Below are 23,586 nucleotides of genomic sequence, written 5' to 3' on the forward strand. Positions count from 1 at the left end.
TTAACTGCAAATCGAATTATTCTCGGTTGAGTTTAGCACGGTGAGCCCTAATGCATTTTAAAGCGTAATGACTCATCTGGTGGCCCAAAGTTGTTGTATTTTCTGGCCTCTGTGTCAGATTTAATGTGACAGATGAGCAAAGATTCAACTTTCAGTTCCTCTTAGGACCCAAATTACCCCCAGTGGTCTTTGCGGTGGCGTTGCAATATAAATCAAATGGTTACAAACTATTTCTGTATGTTTTGACTCCGGAGAAAACGGTTAGCCTGCTCGACAAATAGATGACAAAGAAAAAAAAAGTTATAAGGCATCCGAGCGGTGCGGTGGCAGTAATCCATCAACTACAATCCAATCACGATAATGATGTTTGTTTTCTTTGTACTGTGACGCAGAGTTGATAAATGCGGAGATGCAATTAGATGACTCAAAGATATACTTACAAGTATTGTTGCAGTGCAATGATAAATGTCATGAGCAGAAAAAGAACGGCCTAACAAACACCCCCCACGCATATAGAATCAGTCAACCTGTCAGGAAGACATTGTGCTGAATACTCAGTGAAGATTAAGAGATGTTCTATAAAAGTAGCCAATTTATGTCCTTTTTCATCTTGATGCTGTATTGTGAATGTTATGAACCATACATGTTGAAAATTATGCTACAATGTGTGGGTGTGAATCGTTGGCAGGGCACATACTTAGAAAAGAAAATGAGACATAATGGCTCCTTGGTTTCACTTAGTTCCGTTTCTATGGCAGCAATATAAACAAAATTTGTACATTGAATGCATCGCTAACCTTCTGTAATCGTCTCGGAGTACTTAATTAACACAACTGCCTCCAACATGCCCACTGATTAAAAAAAAAAAAAACCTGAGATGCTCAGAGATAACCTTTCCAATAATGTACAGTATGTCTTCATATATAGTAGTTGGATCTCAATTAATTTAATGTTCTTAGTTTAAAAAAAAAAATCCAATTTTGCATGGTCTTAAAGGGGATGACAAGTCAAACATTTTTGCATCTTGTGTCACATGACCAAAACCAGACAACAGGTTGTTACCAGAGTCCTTCGATACTGTGATGTCATTTTCAGTAAACAAAAAATTTCAGTACAAGGCAAAATTGGACCTCAATGAGATGGCTAAAGAAAGACTGCTCAATTATTCAGCTTATAAAAAAAACACAGACGCATCCACCATCATACAAGTTAAGCCTTCTGAGAATTTCTTTTCTTCACTCTCTAACAACTCAATTCAAATTTGCTCTTCGATCCAAAGAAGGGGAACTGCAAAGGAAGATGGAGTCATTACTGCATGCGCAGAACGTTTGCCCAGTCTGCTTTTAGGGAGTTGAAAGGCAACAATCACTTCTGCGTGGTTAACACAATCTTAACTTCATCCATTACATCTCGCCTACTTTGTAAAAGCACCGCGGAACGTTCGCCAGACTTAAAACTGAGAATTACTGGCAGGCTAGCATAAAAAGTGTTGTGATTAATGTTAGTCATCTGTTAAATTTGTCAGGGAGACGAAAAATCGATATTGTCCGGGGTTATTCAGCGCAGGCATTCTTCTCCCAGTAGTATTACGTTACTCCGCTGACTGACAACATTGTGAAGACGCATTTCTTGTATAGATGATGTGTCGGGGAAATACAAACTGATGGATCATTGCAAATTGTGTGATTTTTTTATTTTTTTGCGTCTTATGTTGACATTTGAGTCGAACCGCACAAGATGCTCCTGCGCAGTGGGGCGCAGTGATTCATTTTAGAGAGACGTGAACATTAAATATGTATTCTCTGCTGATGCCCATTTGTTTTCAAACCCTCTCGACAGCCCTGCATTCTTCTCAACAACATTCAGCAGCTCAGAGTCCAGTTGGAGAAGATGTTCGAGTCAATGGGAGGCAAGCAGGTCTGTCTCTCTTGTCTTTTTTTGCCCTTCAAAATGAATTACGAGGACAAGGCGCAGTGGTTGGTTGTCAGATTCCAGATGCTTTGAAGAGATTCCGTGTTGTTCTCAAGGACACCAGAACAGACTCGCTATCAGCTAGCAACGGAGGCAGAAACCGGCACATTCAGTCGGAGAAATAAGCGCTAGGTCATGATTATGTAAATGATAATTTTGGGTGACATTTATTGGAAGTGAAAAGGCATTGACCCCGACAGTGTTGTGCTGTAATCCTTTGCTCGCTTTCTCCGTGTAGCAGCCTTGTCGACTAATCTGCCTCGTCAGTTAGCTAATGTCGTATTTCCCGACTCTTATCTCCACTTGCAATCACAAACCGTCAACCTGCTCACCACTTATCCCATTTGTGATTACGCCAACCATGCCAAAGAGTCTAGTTTTATGTCATTGCGGTCAATGGGCAGCTTTTTTTTTTTTACGTAGTAGACCCAGGCTGAAATCTGGGTTTGTATTCGTCAGATGTGATCAGTTCCTCTAGTTTTGCTTGCCCTACCTTAATACCTTAAACATAATTTTGTCGATCAGTTTGCTGGTACTGCATTACTTAATTGGAAAGACCTTAGATCAGGTGAGCCCTGTCTGATGGATTTCGGATATAGGTGAGGCGGGACAAGTCGTAACATCATAAGATTTCCCCCAAATCTGTGAAATAGATAAACCCTTGAAATGTGTGCGTCTCACTGCCGACCCTGGAGATGCAGCCCCTGTGGTTTCTTCTGACTTGAGTGCATGTTTCTCTAGAACTATCTAACACCTTCTGTCTCGCCTTGCATTTTGTCTTCTATGGTAATGCCCCCTCCCACCCTCCCGGTCCATTATCCCCACCTTTCTCAATACCCCCTTCCTGTCTTCCCAATATGTGCTCTCTCTCTCCAGGAGGAGGGGGTTGTGTCCTTCTGTAAGGTGTGTGTAATAGGACCCGCCAAAAGCCATTTTCCGCCATTTTCCGAATGATGTCCAAAAAAAAGCACGAATGCCGCCACTTGTCATGCGCTTTTTCTCACTCCACCACACCCCTTTAGTATGAATCACTTCCAGCAGCATGTGCCACGGAGCATATGGAATCTGAATTGCCCATCTCCCCTCAGGACAGGCTGCTCGACCTCACCATCACTGGCACTGTAGGGTTAGTGGCTCGGAAAAACATGCGTTACCATCTTTTTTTTTTTTTTTAATCTTGCTTCCTGCCCACCTCTTTGCCAGTCTTTTAACACTGGCAAATAAAGAAACACGTCATAGCTTGTTGACCACCTCCCCCCACCCCCACCACACCCTGCACAGAAGCCTTTTAAATTAGTCTGGTTGTGGTTTGAATGAGGTCATCCAGGCCACAGCTACAAATGTTCACATTAAGATTTCAAGAGCATGACAAACATTCACCTAACTTCACGTTCCTAGCTATGACGCGGCAAGCAGACGCTGACCTAGTTTCCTGACATCCACAGATTGCTTTCAGTCTTGATTGTGCAGAATTTGGTAGGCGATGTTTGGTTTAAACAGTGGTTCATCGACCCGTTATTTACTCGATAACTGCATTCAGAATGGCTCCTCACGAGCAAGTGTTGAAACAGGCAAATGAAAGCAAAGCTTGGCTGTTGTTGATAGGCTCGAAGCCAAAAGAGAGTTTATTCAGTCGGGAGGTGACCGCCACAAACGGCTAGTTCAGATTCGAAGCTTCTTTTGAATTCAGTTTGCCAGAATAGGATAGATATTTTTTACTTTGAGGATTCAAACAAGGAGATTTTGTGGTTACATTCGTTTATACCTAATTCAAGGAAAGTACGGTATTTAAATTACTTCCTAATGTTGTCTCAAAACCTTATCGGAAAACAGACAGGACTAAAGGATTCGTAGTCTTCCTTGAAAGAAAATGTAAAAAAGAACAAGCTACACAGACATGACTCGCAGATGATATGGAAGATCTGTGATGACCGCTCAGAAAACGGCATTACACGCAAGACTGTAACCTTTGACCAAAGTCTCAATGATCATTTGAAGCCAGAATTGAATTTTCAGCTCCCAGGGTATGACGGTGTCCTTGGGTACAAAACACCAAGCTTGTATTTTCCTCACTAAGATTGTATTCTCGGGGAAAAAAAATCAATTCCCAAGACTATAGAGGTCAAGCAAAAAATGTTGCCCAGGCCATTGCGACTGATGCTTCCTCACTGTTTTGAGCTATAAGAAATCAGCATAGTAAATGTAAACTGTAAAAACAAAAACGAAATTCTAGAAAGAACCCCCAAGAAAAAGCTTTCTAAGCTGAGTTCAAGGGTGAGCACCGACATCTGCTACTTGTGACCGTCGGGCAGTAGTGCATCAAATGTATGACTGAATCAGAACAAGAGAACGATAACATCTGACAGTGTACATATGGTATTTGATTCTCAACTTGAATTGGATCATCTTGTTTTTGTTGACCCTGCTAATCATCTTGTTAGGGTATCAGTACTTATAGACCAATGTTTTGTTCCTCCCAAGCAACTCCAAATGAAGTGGCTCAGATAGTGAATGGATGGCTGTTTTTGTTGCGTGGCCTATTTCTCAAGCTTATATCATATTTTGTTTCTTTAATGGCCAACTTAAAAGGGAAAACATGACAGACTCATTTAAAGTAGACCATATAGGAATTCACTACCTTATCCTTTCCTTGATCCTCTACCCTCTCAGCTGTGACTACTGTACAGCACGCACTAGTGCACGCAGCGTCACCCATGTGGACGCCTTCTAGCTGGCTGCTTCTTCTTTGCCAACGCCATGTCTTATGGCCGCGCTCGGCTCGGAGCCATCCATTTGTATTCAGAGCGATGCTCGGCACAGATGGCACGTAGATCGAGCGGGAGGCAAACAGGTTACCAAACCCCCCTCCCCCCACCCCTTTTCATTCCAGCTAAGGCATCCTGCAGAGTTGTAAGGCGGTGTGGCAGATCTGTGGAGTGCAACCATGCAGTAACTGTCCATCTTCTTCTTGTACCGCGACAGCTGGATGCAGAGGCCAGTGACCTGCTCAAGGAGCTGCAGAACAAACTCAACACCGTGTTGGATGAGCTCAGCGGTGTCTTGGGCTCCAGGTGAGCATTAGCGCAACCCATGTCGAAACTTCTCGTTCGGACTAATTACACCGCTAATCTGCTTTGCATCGCACAGCCGCAATCTTCAGAGCAGTTAAGAGTCAAACTCCGACCCTAGGAACTGTGCGGCAAACGTACTGAATTCTATCACACCGCCCAACCTACCGGAAAATTGTTATAGAATTAAGATAGCGACCTAGCCTGTTCCTGAAAAATAGACCAACTGCCATTCAACCTTATGTTTTCCAAAAAGCATGTCCCCAAAATGTCATCACACATCATACGGAAACAAGTACATGCTCTATTTCTGTTCCTCAGTTTCAAACCGGTGATCGAGGACTGTGTGAAGCAGATGAACCAGGAGTTGGTCCAGATGAAAGGTTCGGCCAAAGGAAGTAACGCCGCTATGGATGCAGAGACCGTCCTTCGACCTCTTATGGACCTCCTCGATAAAAAGTAGGTATCATCTAAGGCGCTTTGTGTCAAATGTTTTTTTTAATACTCCAAGCCTTGTAAAACAAGTAGACGGGCCACAAAATGGCCCACCGACCAAAGTTTGAACAACATTGGTAATCAGTACTGTACAGCTGTGATTATTAAGGAACCTTGCTCCCTCCAGAGACATGAATACTGATATATACCTCTTGGTAATACAACTCACGCAACTATGAGTGGGAAAAACAGATTGTGTGAAAGACAAGCCATTCCTGAAATTGAGATTATAAATAGTTCATCTGAGGTTTAGAAATCCCTCTCAGCCATTGTCAGAAGCATTGAGGTCAACAGAATTTTGCAGGGTGAATCCTCTTTATGGTATGGAAATGTTAATCCTCACTCATAATATATCTCGATGACAAAAAGGGGTACAGTAGGAGTTCATTTCTGCCCCTCAAGGTAGTGATCATTGAATTCAATAATACAATTTACGATGACTGTGTACCCCCGGCTATTTCATGGCGATAAGGATCGGGCCCTCCCGTGAATAAAAACTAAACTGATGCCCCTCTCTCTAAAATGTTAAATAGATGCGGGCTCATGATAAAACATGAATTACTCAAAAAGATAAACGCTTTGCTCAAACGTAAGCAATCTATGGTGAACCCACAAATATTTAGATATTCTGTTAGTCACAGAATGCTATGTAGTAAAAAAATAGAAAAAAGTCATTTGTCCCCATCTTTTCACATCTTAATGCAATTACAAACCTTTGGTGTCTGACAATTACACTCGTGGATTTTTGCTATTTTCGCTCATATATTAATGATACGCTGTTAGCTCAATAAAATCGAAAGCGAGCCATCTTAACAGAAGCAGCCTTCAAGATACATTTTTACGAGTCTAACAATCGCTCTGCCCAAACTTGGAATCCTTCCATTCCGCCCGGTTTGACTGATTGGTCTGCCACGATGATATTAAGCGGCGGTTTCTTGACTCGGGCAAAATTGATCCATAGAGCATTGTGTGGCATCGATGGCAAGCGGCCAACACACTGCAAGGCCCTTTTAACTCTTCATTCTTCTTTGTTGTTGCTGCATTACATTCTTTTCTTACAAATGTTGACATGTAAAAGGAATTTTCATGGTAATAAGATGAAGTGTGAATCGTTTACTGGGGGAAGAAATCCCCCTCACGCACACACTTCATGGTGAATTACTCCGAGCGAATGATGTCGGACTTAAGTTGAAAAATAGCGTAATTCACTCTCATAAGCTCTTGACTAATCTAAACAAATTTATGAAGATGTCAAGCAGCATTTAAAACACTTTTTAACACCTCTTTGCAGTTTGATGTTATTCGCCAAGATTTGTGAGAAGACCGTGCTGAAACGTGTTCTCAAAGAGCTTTGGAAGATCGTGCTGAACACAATCGAGAGGACCATTGTTTTACCGCCGCTGAGTGACCAGAGCGTAAGTTTTTCTTTTTCAGAGAACTTTTACACTGATTTGATTCTGTTGTATGCCAATAATGTATTTCATGGCAATGTACTGTACCATGCGTTATTTTTTGTTTTATATGGCAAATAAGTGTCTTTTGTCTTCCAGCAGCAAGGAGCTCAGATGATTTTCAATGCAGCAAAGGACTTGGGACAATTGTCCAAATTGAAGGTAATCCAGTTTCTTCACTTGCTTCATAAATCTTTTTGGGTGATTTATAATATGGGACTATGTTTAGGTAATTTGTGATTTACATTTTCATATACAAGTCCAGAAACAAATCCTCAAAGCGCAACACAAATCATGCAGTCCAATTAATATATTAGGTCAACATTTTTCTGTATGTCCTCAAGGATTTTCGCTGCAGCAGTGCAACATTGAGTGCATGTAAAATATGCTTCACGCTTGTATTCACACCGTGCTCAGCAAGATTATGCAACGTCCAAGAAGGAATGCTAGCTGACAACATCTGTTAAAAACAAAATGTGTGTCCGCCACGACTGCATCTCAGCATCATCCAGCCAAGCCAGTCATGTTTATTTACTGATGCGACATGAGGAACGAGAACTTGATAGGTCAGCGTTTAACCTGCGAATGACGCAACAGGTGCCCTCTTTAATGTATGCTTTGAATTCCTTCAAATAGTCAACTATCCCCCGATGTTTGTGAGACTCTGCCATCCTTGGAGGCAGCGACATCTGGAGAGGAGCGCACAGATGGGCGTGTGTCTGTACCTTTCCTCAAGCGTTAAAGACGTTTATCATCCTCTTGTTAATGCTGGTCATGAGTCATAATCATCTCGTATGGTTTTTCAGAATGTGTACTAGTCAATTTTGTTGGAACAAATGGTCGCCAGGGGCATTTATGACTCATCTGCAGTAAACATTTTTTTACCATAGAAAAGCTGTTGCCTCGGGAGGGACTGCTGTTTTGGTTAGCAAAGGAGTTCACTTAATGTCAGTATGTGAGCTTGGATCTGAATTGCAATTGTTGAGGCGACTGCCCTTCCTTTTTTTTTCCTTGATAAGCAAAAAGGACTCATCTCTGACTGTTTAAGGTGGTTTACCACGTCATTGTGTGTTTGGGTTTACCTTGCCTCATGTCGTCGATGAAAATGAAATGGGCGCGGTTTGGCACCTGCCTTGCATTTTAGCGGTGATGTTGATTAAAGTGTTTGCAGCCTCACGCTGGCTCATGGAAATCAATTGAAAGCTGCCTCTGATTAAATGCAAAATAAGAAAGTCAGGCAAGGTTTTGCGTTTCATCTACAGGTTCGTATATTAAGGACCGGATGTGCATTTTCTCTGCACTGCACCATAAATGTATTATTATGAGTTGAGCCATTATATAACATCCTACGACTTTTTGTGCTGCTCATGATTAAAATATTTTTTCCCCACCCTGGGACATTATGGCAAAGTTCCTGTTCAAAATGTCAAAATGAAGTCAATTGCGACGCCTGCAGTTATGGTTCAGTTCAACGAGCGGTTCAATCGTAACTTTTTATCGGCATTTATCTTGATGTTCGCGTCCCTCCGCAGGAGCACGTAATCCGTGAGGAAGCCAGGAGTCTGACTCCACGTCAGTGCGCGGCCATGGACCTCGTGCTTCCCACTATCAAGGTGAGTTTTGTGTCCAGGGAGCCATCTGAACCCAGAACCAAAATATAATTGACCTTTTAAGGCATTGTGGATGATAAAAAATTAACATCCAGCGGGTTTCTCTGGCATTTTTGTGATGCCACCACAGACAGTTTTGATGAAGAGGTAAAAATGTTGGTGTTATGGAGCGCTGTGGCGCAGCAAAAAAAACCAAAACTGATTGATTGCACCAACTCTGAGGCGACTACCCTGTGGTTTGGATCAATCATGTTGGTGCGATTCTTATCATCAAAAACAGTCAGTTAGCGCAGTTCAATATTGCTTTGGGGAAGTTACGCAATCAGACTGATCTATCACAACTCTTTTGTTTTCCTCTATTGTTACAATCTCAAACCATTTTTGCTAAAAGAAAATTACATCCATTCACATAAAAATCTTATGCCCTTCAACATAGAAGCTGGATTATACATGGGCTAGAATTTAATCACGTTGAACTTTAAACCTGCCTGTACTAATGGACAGAAAAATGCGCAGAGGCATATAAGAGTCCACACATGACATGAATGTGAGCTCTGGAGACATATTTCCAATAATGTACATTTGCTCTCGCCTAACCTCCGCCCTGTATAGAATGATAGAGAGGCAGCTGCTCCATCTCGCCAACCAAGTTTGATATGCTGGAAATGTCTTTTATTAGCATTCCAGCTAATGGAATGCACATAAAAATAAGAGATTATGAAATCCCAGAATAGCTCTCACTGGCCCAAGCACTGATGGAGGTAGATCTCTCCCTATAGTGATAGTGCCATCATTTCAAGCTGTTAAACAAGCATTTGTAACAAAGTAATTAAAACCAAATGCCATTACTGTTCCACTTCAATCCCGTAGATTGCAATAATGTGTGATACAAACTGGCTGTCAATTGCAGTACAATGAAATGTCATCCATTTGCTGAATCTTAGTTGTAAGTGAACATAAAAATGCCAGCTACATCCCCTGACCTGGATTCAGAACAAAATGTAATAATTTGCAAGTCTCATGCCAATTTCTCCTAAATCAATAAAGCAACTGTCTAGTAAGATATCGTTGTGGACAGATGTAACCAAAATTAAAAAGATTTCGAAACATACAGCGGAACTAAATCTATTCTGGCTTTTATTCTCACTTTATGCTTCCATCACATTTACATACATGCTAATTAGCTGCAAATGTGGCTTAATGCATTTGCCCACCCCCTGCGTGAGTAAAACTGCAACGGTTCCACATATCCCCCAAGCCATTTGCAACAATCGTACAACACGGTGTCCTATGTATACTCAAGAAATTTATTTGTTTTTGTTTATTTCTCTAGCAATATTTCCATGCTGGAGGAAACGGTCTGAAGAAGACCTTCCTGGAGAAGAGCCCTGATATGAAGTCCCTCAAATATGCTCTTAGCCTTTACACTCAACCTACAGATGCCTTGATCAAGAAATATATATGCACCCAAACCTCTCAAGGTAAGACAACCCCCTATCGGAAACCACATCTGATTTACTTTTGAGATGTTGTTGTTGTTGTTGTAGCATAACTGTCAGAGGCACGGAATACGTGAATACTATGAATTCATAAATTCTCCCTCCATCATCACTGGCCCACTTTCATTCCAGTTTCATTCTGTTTATATATCGACCTCTCCTCCTCTCTGTGTAAAGCAGATGAAACATCTCCTATGTTCAAGAGGGAATTCAGTCCAAGTTGCTGAAGTGTATGTCTCACACACACAAACGGGTTGCATCTACTTAGGCAGCCAGGCAGAACGAGCAGCCCCGCCTTGCTAACTGACGGCCTGCCTTTCGATATAGACACAGCAAACCGATCAGTCCGTGTTGGAAAAGAGTGAAGCTGGTGAGCTGACTGATGGACATTAGGTCAGCAAACAGCGTGGCGAGGCGCTGGCTCACCAACGCTCCTTCATTAATCAACAACAGCTCCGTTGCTCATGACGGCGACACATTTAGATCCCGGTGTGCGCAAATTTATTCCACAGAAGCTAAAGTGTGTTAAAGGTCCCGAGTTTATTTTGTGGACAAAACTTCTGTCATGGGTCGCTTGGGTATTTCTGCACCTAGACTCCCCCAATGGAAAAACTAACTGGTATTGAAACCCAATAATATACTATGATGCTAAACGCAGAAGCCACTTGATAAAGATAGCAACGTGTTATAGAATAGCAAGAATAGAGATTCACATTGTACTTAAAGGTTAAACTTGTCAGTGAATGCAATGCAAATTCAGATGATCAATATTTAATAATAGACAACAATGCACTTTATCAATATTCTGTCCCTTAGACATCCGATTTGTACTTGAATTCTATCCCCGGATGATTAAATTCTCCTAATGTAGCATTAAACTAATGGCTGAGTGTAATATTTCAGCCGGAATGTAGCAGCTGTGTAATTGTATTAGCACATTCATGAGCTAAAAGTGCTGTGATGTTTTTTCTTCTTTGTTTTACCAAAGTTCTCATCTTAATTATGCAGCGAGGACCCCTCCCACTCAGAGTAGCATTATAATAAATCACTTGGCTCGTTTCTTCATTAGCGGCGTAACACACGCAGCGTGTTTGGCACATATCGATCAGCTATGGGCCAGACATGCTCCATCATCCGTCGTACGAGAGCCAACTCACAGCCTTCTGGCGTTCGCCATCCGTCCTCACTTTGCTGCAAAGCGGACGTGCTCAGCAGTCTGATCGGAATTGGACCTCTCTGGCTACTTGTCTTGGTGTTTCTTTGGCATTTTGGCAGATGATCTCACTGTGAGGGAATATTTATTATTTAATACATCCCTTCACACCACATTCTTCTCCCTAGGCTTCAATCCAGATTGAATATGTCTGCTTTTTGTCACTCTCCTCACTTTTCTTGTTCAGCCTTGAGCAAAAGGAAACATTTTCGGCCAATGTTGTTGAAACAAGCGTGATTCCCCTGCAGGTTTTTTTGGGGGGGTTAACTTGTTTGGTTGTTGTTTTAGTCTTGGCTACGTCTCGTAATTTTAATTCCGCTCTGTTTTTCCACTTTGTATTTTCAGGTCAGTCAAGCAACGGCTCAGTGGGCGAGGTGTCCATCCAAGTGAACCTCATCTCTCACCCGGGCACCGGAGAGCACAAAGTCAGCGTGAAGGGTGAGCTTTGGAGCGCCCGTCATTTTGATTCAAATGTATTCGCGCTGGCTCGCCTGAAGGAACTCTCGATATGATTGTGCTGCCGGGGCCCCGGAAATGAATGAGTACCGATTGACGGTGCTTGTGGCTCCATTTAGAAACAGATATACTGTATTAGCTCAGATGGTAGTCAGGGGAGGCCAGTTACTCAACTGCAGACGGGGAAGGCATTGGCAATAATAGGGAGAGCCATTTCTGGCAATCTAATATTTTTATCCCCTGGAAAAAAAATCATGCTCGGCAATAGTGAGCTATCTGTTACAGTAGATCATTAATGATGTCATTTACGGTACAGTAAACACTGGAAAGAAAAACACTTTCAATATGTGGGTGGGGCTCTTACTGTTTAATAACCCGTCCAATCAATTATGATTAATGGTCATTCTTACCAACAGGGGGCAGATGACTTTTAAGCATTTACCCCCTGCTGCAGCACACTGTCTCACTGCGCTGATTCTTTTAAATGGACATTTTTCTCCCTTCTTTTATCTCCCTGAATGATACACAATGTCAGCAACTGTAATGACGACATGTTCATAGCCTTACATTTATCTTTATTACCAGGACAGTGGGGTGTGCCATTAGTGTGTTATTACACCACACAACACAAGAGGCTGAGTGCTGCTTTTTGCCCTAATCTTCCATCATCAGCCCTTTTTAGTGTTCACTCTCAGCCACAACATCAAAAGTGAAGTTACGTACATTCGGATTGCTTTATGGTCTGTAGCAGCCACTGTGCCAATCAGTCATGTCTGTCTCCATGGTGCCGAGCAAATAATACATTGCGGTATTGTCTGGACATCTAAAAATGCCGTGTTAATAAAATATATTTTCCACTCAACATAAGTCAGTTCGGCCAACTTTGGATTTTCTTTTGGAAAATCCAGCCTGCAAAGCCAGTTGTATAGAGCAATGTGAAATTTGCTAGGCAAAAATATATATTATTCAGATGTATAAATCGTACCTGGTGAATACAAATGTTAATTGTATCGTTTGCCATCTGGTGAAAGAGCATTGAGATTTTTTCGTAAGTAGTAAATTAAAAAAAAGAAATAGCAATTACGTGAACTTGGTCGAGTGGTTGGGAATCACTGCACTGAACAGACAATTTCTGTCAATGTACAGCAGCAAAGTTTGATGATTTGTCATTATAGCATGAAACCTCCACAAGGTCAAAGCTTGAGCAAACACCTTATGAGATGACTACACCACCCTTCAAAGATTAATAGGTGACGATTTCTGTCAGAAGTAGTAAAGTTTACGTGCAATAAGCCTGCTTCTTACAATATCCTTCAAACTTTTTACTTGCATCTAAGTCTTCCGATTCAAGGGTACTTGTCATAACTACCCAGAGCTTTAATTCCACCTTACCTTGTGTATCAGTGGTCGGCGTGAATAACCTCCAGTGGCAGACCACCGCCATGTTCCGGCCATTCGTCGAGGTCAACGCCATCGGGCCGCACCTGGCTGACAAGAAGCGCAAATTCAGCACCAAGACCAAGAACAACAACTGGTCTCCAAAGTACAACGAAACATTCCAATAGTAAGTCATGACGGGAAGACACCGTATCATGAATCTACGCGTTGGCAATCTCCACTGAATCCAAGCCAAGCTATCAGAGGGCAGCTGCCGTCTTTATGGACTTTATAGATTCATAAGCATCCTAATTAGAATTTGAATACTTGTTGAGTCGCAAGAAATGATTAGAACAATGGCCATGAGGTTTATTAGCTCATCAATTTAGCCCAGGAAACAAGATTGAATCAACCAAACAGAGTGTCTTTTCACATTTTATTGACAAAAGTATTGGGAAACCAGGAAATTTCACCTGGAGGAAGGATAAATGAAAGAAACGAAAGAATTTGACCACTGCCATTGCAGCTTCAGGAGAGCAGTTTTCATTTTTATAGGATTGTCCTGAATAATGGTGCAATGGTGCATGCAGTTTTTACTGCATATGTAGAATGTTATAACCCCCCCCAAAAAACTAGTATTATTTTGGTGTTTCAGTTGGTTCCTTTGTTATAAATTTTGAACATTCACTTTTCCATTTTGGTGCATCCCAACAAAGATATATTTTTTTTTAACTGTACACAACAGGCACCACGCTATGAAGACTCTAAATTCTGACAACCCAGGCTAAACTAAATACATCCCCCACAATGAAAACTCTCATTGGAGAAGACGAAAGGTCAACGTTAGTTCAAGATCTTAGCTTTGCATTCATTTTCGCCCCCGTAGCGTCCTGAGCAACGAGCACGGGCCGGAGGCATACGAGCTTCACGTGTCGGTGAAGGACTACTGCTTCGCCCGCGAGGATCGCATCATCGGCATGACCGTCATCCAGCTGCGCGAGCTGGCCGACTCGGGCAGCTGCGCCTCCTGCTACCCGCTGGTGAAGAGCATCGCCATGGACGAGACGGGCCTCACCATCATGCGGATACTCTCGCAAAGGACCAACGACGAGGTGGCCAAAGAGTTTGTGCGTCTCAAGACGGACACGCGCTCGGCCGAGGAAGTGTCGTAATGCGAACGGAAGGGTGTGTGTGGGAAAAAATAAAATGCAGTATTCCTTCCGAGTGGGTTTTGTCCTACAGATGAGAATGATTGGAGGGTTGTTCTTCTTGAGAAGATCCAAAGCAGGAAACGAGCGAAGGAGTTGTTTGTTTGTTGGTTTGTTTGTTAGTTTTTGTGCATGTGCGTAAGAAAAAAAAAAACATCTGTTGGAATGTTCATTTGACTACTCAAGTACGTACAAGTGTTTACTGACCGTATGCTTACTATTAAGTACTATATTCTACCGGTTACGTTGGAGCAGACAGAATACCTTTTGTACACTTAGTCTTTTTTGAAATGAGATTTGTTCCAATAAAGTGCCAAACCAGTGGAGGTGTAATAACAACAAAAAACTAAACTGAACAAAAAAATAATAAAACGTACAGGAATTAAGGCGATGAATTTAGTATGTTGGAAAATTTGCTCGATTATCCGGTGTAAGTCACTTTATGACTGTGTGGCGTTTGATTGTTGCAGAGTCAGTCTTGTTTGTTTGTTTTTTAAATATGTTTTGCCACCCAGCAGTGTTGTATTGTTGCATTTTTCAATTGCAGTCGATATTTTTCCATTTCTGCTACCCTGCATTCTTATTTGTTGTTTAATTTTACATCACTTACCACTTAACTTTTCAAAATTTATTTTATGTATACATTAATTGTTTTTATTCTTGACACATTGCACTGTTACACCCTTGTTTTTGTAATTTATATTAGTTTTTTTTCAAAAAAAGAACAAAAGGAATTCATTTTTGGGCCACCCAGCACTGTAGCGGACTCCCTTATTCATTGTACCTTTATCCACCCACACTGCTGTGGAAAAACCTTTTGTTTTTTTTTTTGCTATTTTTTTAAAATCTGGAACTGTAGTGTAATCCATTTTCCCCTCTGTATATTTTACTTTTTGTGCTTCACACTTTGTTGTTTTAAAGTTTCTTATTTTATTACATTGTATATTTGTTTGTCACAGCACTGATGTGGAGTAAGTTGTTTTTCCTTCATTATATTTTTCAAATTGATTTTGTTTTTCCCACCCAGCTCTGTTGCACGTCGTTTCTCGGTCGTGTCTCTCCCATGTTCCCACGGTAACACCGAGCAGGGTCCCGCCCCCCCCAAGCCTTCAAACTCTGAATCGAATAAGTCCAGCACCAGGAAATAACATTTGTTTTTATCTTATTTTGAAATGGCGACGACTGCTATTTAAACCTTCATAGGTGTTTGCAATTTTATAACCATACCAACAGATTCCATAAAGAATGGATAAGTTTCTTGTTTGTTGTCCTTTTCCATGTTTATTTGAAACCGTTAGCTTCTGGCCTTTCTGAATGACCACTGTGAACATGAGCTTTGGAAGGCAAGCCTACGGCACATTATTTCATATATTTTCGGATCAGTTTAGTTCCTGATAAACTGCCAAAGTTGTTTAGAATCTTTGTACAAAAAAACACAATCCATTCCATATATGGAGCTATATATGTACATGTGGTCCGACTGTGCATAGGGTGATGCCGAGACTTTATTTTTTTTATTTGCTGTGAAGCTGTAATGATAGCAAAATGAGAGTTGCACATGTTCCTTTAAAAGAGAGAGAGAGAAAAAAAAAACACTCAGCTTCTGTCATTATTTTTCTTCTTCCTAAAAAGGAAAGAATTTAACATTTTGGTAAATATGCAACATTCCTATGTATTGCACTGATGGCAAATTGTATGTCATGTAAATATATTTAGTGAGATATTGTACAAAAAGTCTACTTTTCTTCTATGTGCATAAAGTATGTGCAAATGTGGTCACAAATCTCGATCATTTTGCAAAACAAATACGCGCTTGAGCTATCATTTGCAACACATTTTATTTAATTAACTAATTTTATTTACTCAACTATAAATAAGAGAGAGTCAAATATTTGCATTGTTTTAAAATTATATTACCAGAATATTCCGATTTAATACTGTACACAATGACTAAAGACAAATACATAGTAGCTAGTTTAATAAATGCAAGGTGAAAAGCATGCTGATAACACCATTAACCTTGTATGGAAAACCAGAAAGCGATCCCGATCTTCGGGCAATATCAAAAAAAAAAAAAAATTATCATGCCCCTTGACAATTTTTCAGCAACGCACTTATTAGGTCTTGTAAAGCTGTTATCAGAGCGTTCAGTCCGTAGCACTTATCTTGACGCAGAGACGGGGTCGACCAGATAACGTCAATCAGCTCGAAAGCAGAATTATTCGTTTCTCATCCCAGAAAGAGCATTCTCAGCCAAATACGGCAATATGCGCAAATTGACACCAAGCAGGGAAGAAAGCAATAAGTGATTAAATTGCGTTAATGGAAGAAGCCTATTCTGAAACTAATCGACAGGTATTCTCCCACCATGATGTGACTAAATAATATTTCCAAAATTTGTCAAATGTTTGTATAAACATACCAAAAATAAGAATGAACTAAATCAAAATATTACTTAGAGACTTGTCTGTGATTAAGAGCAATATGAATAAACTTGTCTTCACAGCATTGTCATAAACATTAGATATAGTATGTTATACAATACAAATGGTGGGGGGAAAAAAATCTGAAGAAAACATGAAAAATCCAATATATGAAAACATTTTGATAATCCAAAAGGGGGGGGGGGGGGGGAATGCGAATATGCGGATCTGAGTGATAAACTGAAAATAGAGATCAACTTTAGTTTTAAGTTGTAATATCACAAATCACCACTCGATGGCAGACATTGTTTGCAGATTTGTAATATGCAGAACAACCTATATTATATTTTAGAGGGTTGATTTCTTTGTAATTTTACTCTTAATGTTGGTTCTTTGTTCAGCACTTTCATATAGTCACATATTTGTGTGTATATGTCAACACGTACACAAACTGTCTACATGTAGCATCCAATGTGGACTTTGCTGTGCCCTTCAAAGATGAATGCTGTTTATTTTTCAAGGGGAAGATTGACGGGGCTTACCTCCAGGGATGGATTACTCGTTCACAGACAGATTATTTTTTAACAGGCTCGAAAGTGGACCATTTCAAAGTGTGTAGAAACTTTATAAAACTGATACAACTTGCTAAAGTAAACATATAAAAATAACAATAAAAAAAACAAAAATTGCAAACCCTTAAATAGAAAAACAAATGTGCTTTAGGCCCTCCGCATACTGATTATTGGTATTTGGCATTTTTGATTTGTTCTTACCTAAATTGGCGATTCAAAATTTGGAATCGCTGCAAAACTAGCCACAGATTGTCCATTACTTATGAATACTGCTTTGAACAGTTCAGTCACTTTCGGCCAGGCATACCTGCACAATTTAACGAGTTCCAATACAAGATTCCAATTAAAGATTCAGCAATGTCTTTCAATTAACATTGACATTTAACTATAGGTTAACACGTCATATAATATGAGAAATACGAGACGCAGCAGTCAGTATGATGCAGTGCAGTTCTACACCACCCATAAAATAATGATGGATGGAATTTTATTTGATTCCTCCACTTTTCTTGCACTTGGCCATAGATTAGCAAAAAAAGAGTTTTGATTGTAGTCTGCATTGGTTTAGGACAGCACTGCATCGCACCTCAAACCTTCATCATCTTTGTCATTGAGTGACAACAAAACAAGATCATAAGGCCATTAGATGAGTGCCATTGACCTCCTGCTGTTTGCAGCCTTTATGATGGATTTGTTGTAGCCTCGAGGGGCAGCCATGCATTGTGCCATGCCATGTCATGTCATGAGCGCAAACAATGCTGTAATTGATTCCGCCGCATGGCAGTCAATTGCCGACGAGGTTGGGGAAGCATCATTTATTCCTGCGACACGCTCTTCTCAACTGACTCACGTGTGCCCGTTTGATTGAGATTAAAACGCCAATTCTGATTGCGAGTCGATTACACTCATGGTACATCGATATAACAAATAACTCCATCTGGAATTCAGAAAATGGATGATACACACATTTCGAAACTTTCTGGACTGTTGGGGCTGAGCAAAGATAAATGCCTGCATCTTATATTTCTTTTCCCTGCGCTGGGACTCCACTTAATCATGCGGTGACATCCGTAATTACTCTGCACGAAGTTAGATTTGACACATTCTTTTTGGCTATGAAATATTTTTTTGTTCCTCCAGCCTAACGAACAACAGCGATATTTCTCACTCACGACCCAGATGATAAAAGGTTATGGCTGCACACAGTAAGCGTCTTCATCCTTGTGGGAGTGCACAGGAGGAAAGTCGTATATATTGGAATCTAGAAGAAGCTAGTGAGTACACAAATATATTGCTATTCTTAAAAATAAAATTAAAAGAACAGATCTTTGTAAGGCAGGTCACTTGTTGTTTTGCGCCTTTGTGGTTAGTATTTTTGCAATAAGCCCTGTTTTGATTCAAATTTGGAGAATGAATCCCAAAGCATCACATTTGGTATGCTAAGCTACTTTTTAATAAAAGCAAATGTTCCGCATGTCACGAAGGGTTCCGATAAAATTCTGGTGAACTCTTCCGAGTTCCCACTGTCTGTTTTATGAGATTTTGACCAGCATGGGAAAAGGAGCTATATCACGACAATGAGTCAGCGTCTTTATTTCCTGCCCCTGATTTGATGTATTGCAGTGGGGCAGCTATAACAGAGATGGAGCACCTCCGCAAAACTTCGCACGCCAGGCTCCCTTTTAAAGGGGTCCGACTCACTTTGAGGGTGGCGAGCGCCCCGACCGGGAGGGAGGCGAGTCCTCCTGCAAAGACCATCTGCTCCTCGCGTAATTACATCCTCACGGGTGTCATCACTTTCCACTCGGCAGTCTGTGTTCGGCGGCCTCTTGGCCAAGGGAGCAGTGGGCCAATACTGAGGCCCTGCTGACTCACACACGCACTTAATTGTTTCATTTATCAATCAGAAGTTCCGATAAGATAAATCTCGGTTCGTTTCGAATGATTTTGAGGTATCACGCGCTTCTGATTTTGAGCAAACAGTTTGACAAAGGCCCTGTTACGTTTCTAGTTCACAAGGAAAAATCTGGCGAGGATTCATGGATTCTCTCTCTCAGAATATTTGGAACACGTTCTACCTCAGAGGCTCAGAACATGAATGGTGACCAGCATCCTTTAAATGGGAGACTTGTGTTCATAAAATTTATATGCAATGGAGTATTTTATTTTTGGTTGTCGACTGACAGACACGAAATTGCCGAATGCCACAGCCCAAGGCCTTTCTGTTAATTTGGTTTGTATCTGCCAGTGTTGGATCAATTATATTCCGCTCTGTCAAAACAGTCTTGTTTTGCTCCGATGTGTCTCCAAGCATTTTTGTCGTCTTCACACCTCAATGCATCCGCCTATTCAAGTGATTGAAAAGCAGCAACTGCACAAGCGTTTTCATTAACTGCCTCCTCACAGCAAAACGAGCATCTCAATAAGTCTGAATGCCTTTCATATAACTGAAGACTTAAATTCGCCAAAGAGAGGAACATGAACACCCGGCCCAATTTAAATAAGTCAAAACCAGAGTGTTTTAAATATTCATGCAGGTCTCACATGAGGCAAACATGTCTTGATTTCTTTTCAGTTTACGTGCAATCTTTCAGATGTATAATCATGACAATTAGCTTATTTTAAAATACCTCTTGAATTTGTGCACGACGTCGGCATAATATTTAGAAAGCATCATAAAAACTATCTGTGCATCGTGTACGTGCTAATGGAGACGTTTGCATATACTGGCTGTCGAGTCGAAATGCCAGCGTAGCATTATCTCAGATGCTTCTTTGACAGTTTTGCTATTAATCATAGTCGCTGCGGTCACGCCACCTTTCAGTCTTCATATTCCACGTTGGAGGTGAGCGCCTCATTTCCATAGTAATAAATAATTTCATATCAAGCTATTGTGAGGCTATTTTTTTGCGCCCGTGCATATTTACTTATGGGTTAAGTGTACATGTGCTCGAGCGCTTGGCATTTGAGATTCCCAAGGATTGTCGGACTGCAAATATGGTGGCATTTCAAGCAACCGTAAGGATTAATTGTGTTTATTTTCACCCGGAATAGAATGTTGGTGTTATGTCTGGAGCAACTGTAGCTTAGATAATGTTTATAAAAGTTTAAACAGTTGGAACAGAGAGCCTTTACCCATTGGTGATTTGCTATTCTCTCATTTGCTATTTTTCTGTGGAAACAAAAAAAGCATCAATTGTGGTTTTAGTCAAAAAAAAATTTATGCTAAAAATTAAAATAATGGAGCAAAATGAAAGAAAAAAAATGAGCAGTATAATTTTGCTGATGAATATTTGAACTGTATTATTTATCTACTGCTCATGACTCAAGGGAGCTGCATGGAGCGAGAAAGGTTGAAATAATGGTTTCGCTGTTCCAGCAGAACCTTTATATGTCATTGAACGCAATTCAAGGTAATGGCCACGATGGGACAAGCATATCCTGTCTTTTGTGATGTATGACATGCAGAGTGCCGCTGTAGAAAAAACCTTAAGCGTGAGTATATATGTGATCTGGATTATACCGCTAATGCACACGGCTGACGGCACTAAGGATCACATGTCGTGTACAGGAAATGGATTTCAGTCAATGGGGATGGGGGCTATATGCAGTAGAGAGGAACTTTGAAAATTGTTTGTTGCATGTAAAATAAACTTGACGGAATTTGACCTCACTTGTGGACTCTATTAGTGTGCGGAGTTGTGTGTGTGGTGCTAACTAATTTCTGAATGGCTTGTGCATTTTTGGAGTTAGGCAAAAAAAAAAAACTCCGTTATGCAATTTAATTTGATACTTGATTGCTGGGCAGCCACTCCAGAAACTACCATTTGTATACAAGCAATTAAAAAGACAATTTTCCATAATGTCCCTCTTTAAAACATGATCTGTGCTGTTAATAAGGTTTTATGGGGGGGCGACAACATCACCCACAATCCAACCTTGCCTTTGCCAAAACGATATTGGACATATTCCCACCAACAGTATTCGCACAAGTTGACATATTCCAAAGTTTTTTCGGACTCCACACATTCAAAACCAGGTAATTATATATATCTTTTAGAGTTAGATGAAAAAAGGCTTTGAAAAAAACTTGGTACTGAATAAATGTACTAAACATATTCTTTTTTTTTTAATTATTATTTATTTATTTATGTGTTAGATTGAAAAAGGCTTTGAAAAAGTTTGGTATTGAATAAATGTACAAAACATTTTTATTTTGTTTTCATTTTCATCTGAAATCTGAGTAGTGTAAAAGAGTCCCTGAAATATTTTTCAATGAAGGCAAGCGAATCCCTTATACAAGTGACCTGGCTCATGTGCCTTCATCTGATTTATGTGCGCACGTATGTGAGCCGAGATAATTATGTCAGCACTATCGATATTTTTAGAGGTGCTCCACAAACCCACATGTGGACATACGAGTTCCTAACTTTACGGAGGCAATCCCTCAAAAGTGAGCGTGGGCGCTCAGCAGAATTCCATTCATCACTTTCACCCTCTCTCAGACGAGTTTCTCATCTCGCAGCAGAACTTGACCCTTTTTTCTCTTCAAACTGCAGCTGCAATCAACTCATCTATGTGATTCCCCCCCCTAAGGAGTAGACGAGGCCCAGTCCAAAAGGACAACGTGGTCTCTGGGGAATGTGGGGAAAATCAATACGGGATTGAGTCTGCCTCTGGAGTGTGATCCTTGCAGCTCGTGTCAATACAACTCATTTTCTTTGTAAGGTGTTTTTTTTTTTGTTTAACCATCCAACCATCTGTCCATCTAACGTTGTTGCAAAATGCAAATTCAATCACTAATTCAGTGACTCGCTAACAGAAGACAAAGACGAGGTGTATACAAATGCATTTGGACATTTTAAACTCAAATATTTATTACTTAAACCTAACAATCTTAACTGCTACCCACTGCCTAATTTGCCTGGTAACAGTCAAATAAGGGCAATACTTGAACTTTTTTTCCCCCCACTAAAAGGACTGCAGTTGTAATTGTGTGTTGCAAAGCAACTATATATTGTTATTAAAAATCAAAATAATACATATTTTGCATTTCATATTCAAATTGTTTTTTTCTTCATTTGGGGAATGACAAAAATTGTCAAACATGGGCGAAAAACCTAGAGAATATTTTTGTTGATGGTCCATAAACAGTTCACAGGTTAGCTATTTGCCGTCAATAAGTTATTTAAATAGACACACTACATTACAGTATTCCATGTTTTGATCGGCTCAGTAATTAATTTACTCACCCCCAAAAATCGCCATTGTGTAAAGTCTAATCGTAAAGTTAGATGTCGCTTTAAGAATATCAGGAGAAATAACGGCTTTCTTACTTCTGGGTAGTATATGCTTTCCCAAAAAGCACATTTGACGATCACCAGGCAGGCTTAATGCGACCAATATCTCTAATGACATTCTAATGTGCCAGCACTTTAGCAAACAAAGAATCACGAGCCAAGCCGTCGATTCACACATTTTCTGTTGTAAACTTTATGGAATGGAGCTCTCTTGTATGAAATGAGCCCTGCGTTTATTTTCACTCAGAGCCCAGAAACTATTCCTCACACCACAAAGACCACGGAATTATTAGTTACACTGTCTTTTCTTCACTGAGCATCGCAATCCCGAAGACTTTAACTATTCTTATTCATCTATTGCTGCATCTGATAATTCATGATGTCAAGTACTGAGGTTATTTTAAGGACTTGGATCAAAACCACTATTTCACCCAAGAAAAAAATACTATAGCAGTAATGTTGAAATAGTCAGCGTTCGTATCAAATAATCGGCAGCACCATTGGGTTACCATGGTAACACACTTGACACGAAAGTGAACAAGCATATATCAGTACCTTGATGTGAAGATCAGTCGGACATCAGCTGGCTTCACGGTCTTCACTCAAATTGACCTTTATGCCAACTCGGGCAGTCAATGTTCGGAAAAATGCGATTCGATGGGACGCCTCATTAGGGACACCTGGACAATACAGAGCAAGAACTTGATCAAGATTTGGAAATGGAGTCTTGATTTGTAATGGAAATACTTTTACAGTGTAAGAATTACATGTAACATGTAAGAATTTCATAATGCTAAAGAACATTGTCATGCTTATCGGAAGCTAGCCCTGAAAACAACGCAGCTCCGCTTCACTTTTGGCTTTGATTCGCTAGTTCTTGAATGTGTCGAATCTTCCCCCGGGCCAGCCTCTGAGTCATGAGTAGAGAATTTTCATGTGAGGT

The 23,586-nt window shown here is 40.5% G+C and overlaps 1 protein-coding gene and 1 long non-coding RNA gene across 3 annotated transcripts in view; one reads left to right on the top strand and one right to left on the bottom strand.

Moving 5' to 3' along the window:
• The window catches only part of unc13c (unc-13 homolog C (C. elegans)), a 77,745-nt gene extending 61,622 nt beyond the window's left edge, over positions 1–16,123 (top strand). For both annotated transcript variants that reach the window (XM_088371502.1, XM_088371503.1), the window contains exons 23-32: positions 1,840–1,917; positions 4,954–5,042; positions 5,361–5,498; positions 6,826–6,949; positions 7,085–7,147; positions 8,518–8,598; positions 9,929–10,076; positions 11,653–11,745; positions 13,168–13,327; positions 14,027–16,123. In XM_088371502.1, the coding sequence (XP_088227628.1) occupies positions 1,840–1,917; positions 4,954–5,042; positions 5,361–5,498; positions 6,826–6,949; positions 7,085–7,147; positions 8,518–8,598; positions 9,929–10,076; positions 11,653–11,745; positions 13,168–13,327; positions 14,027–14,312 (1,260 nt within the window). In that variant the 3' untranslated portion in view covers positions 14,313–16,123. The remainder of the gene's footprint in view (positions 1–1,839; positions 1,918–4,953; positions 5,043–5,360; positions 5,499–6,825; positions 6,950–7,084; positions 7,148–8,517; positions 8,599–9,928; positions 10,077–11,652; positions 11,746–13,167; positions 13,328–14,026) is intronic.
• The window catches only part of LOC148400853 (uncharacterized), a 164,126-nt gene that overhangs the window by 137,976 nt on the left and 2,564 nt on the right, over positions 1–23,586 (bottom strand). The window contains exons 3-4 of the long non-coding RNA XR_015857593.1: positions 23,199–23,323; positions 13,156–13,251 (exon numbers count right to left, since the gene is read on the bottom strand). This is a non-coding gene — a long non-coding RNA (uncharacterized LOC148400853). The remainder of the gene's footprint in view (positions 1–13,155; positions 13,252–23,198; positions 23,324–23,586) is intronic.

Source organism: Syngnathus floridae, chromosome 3 (assembly GCF_059516105.1).
Source record: "Syngnathus floridae isolate MCC-2025c chromosome 3, RoL_Sflo_1.0, whole genome shotgun sequence".
In the NCBI taxonomy this organism is placed as follows: Eukaryota; Metazoa; Chordata; class Actinopteri; order Syngnathiformes; family Syngnathidae; genus Syngnathus; species Syngnathus floridae.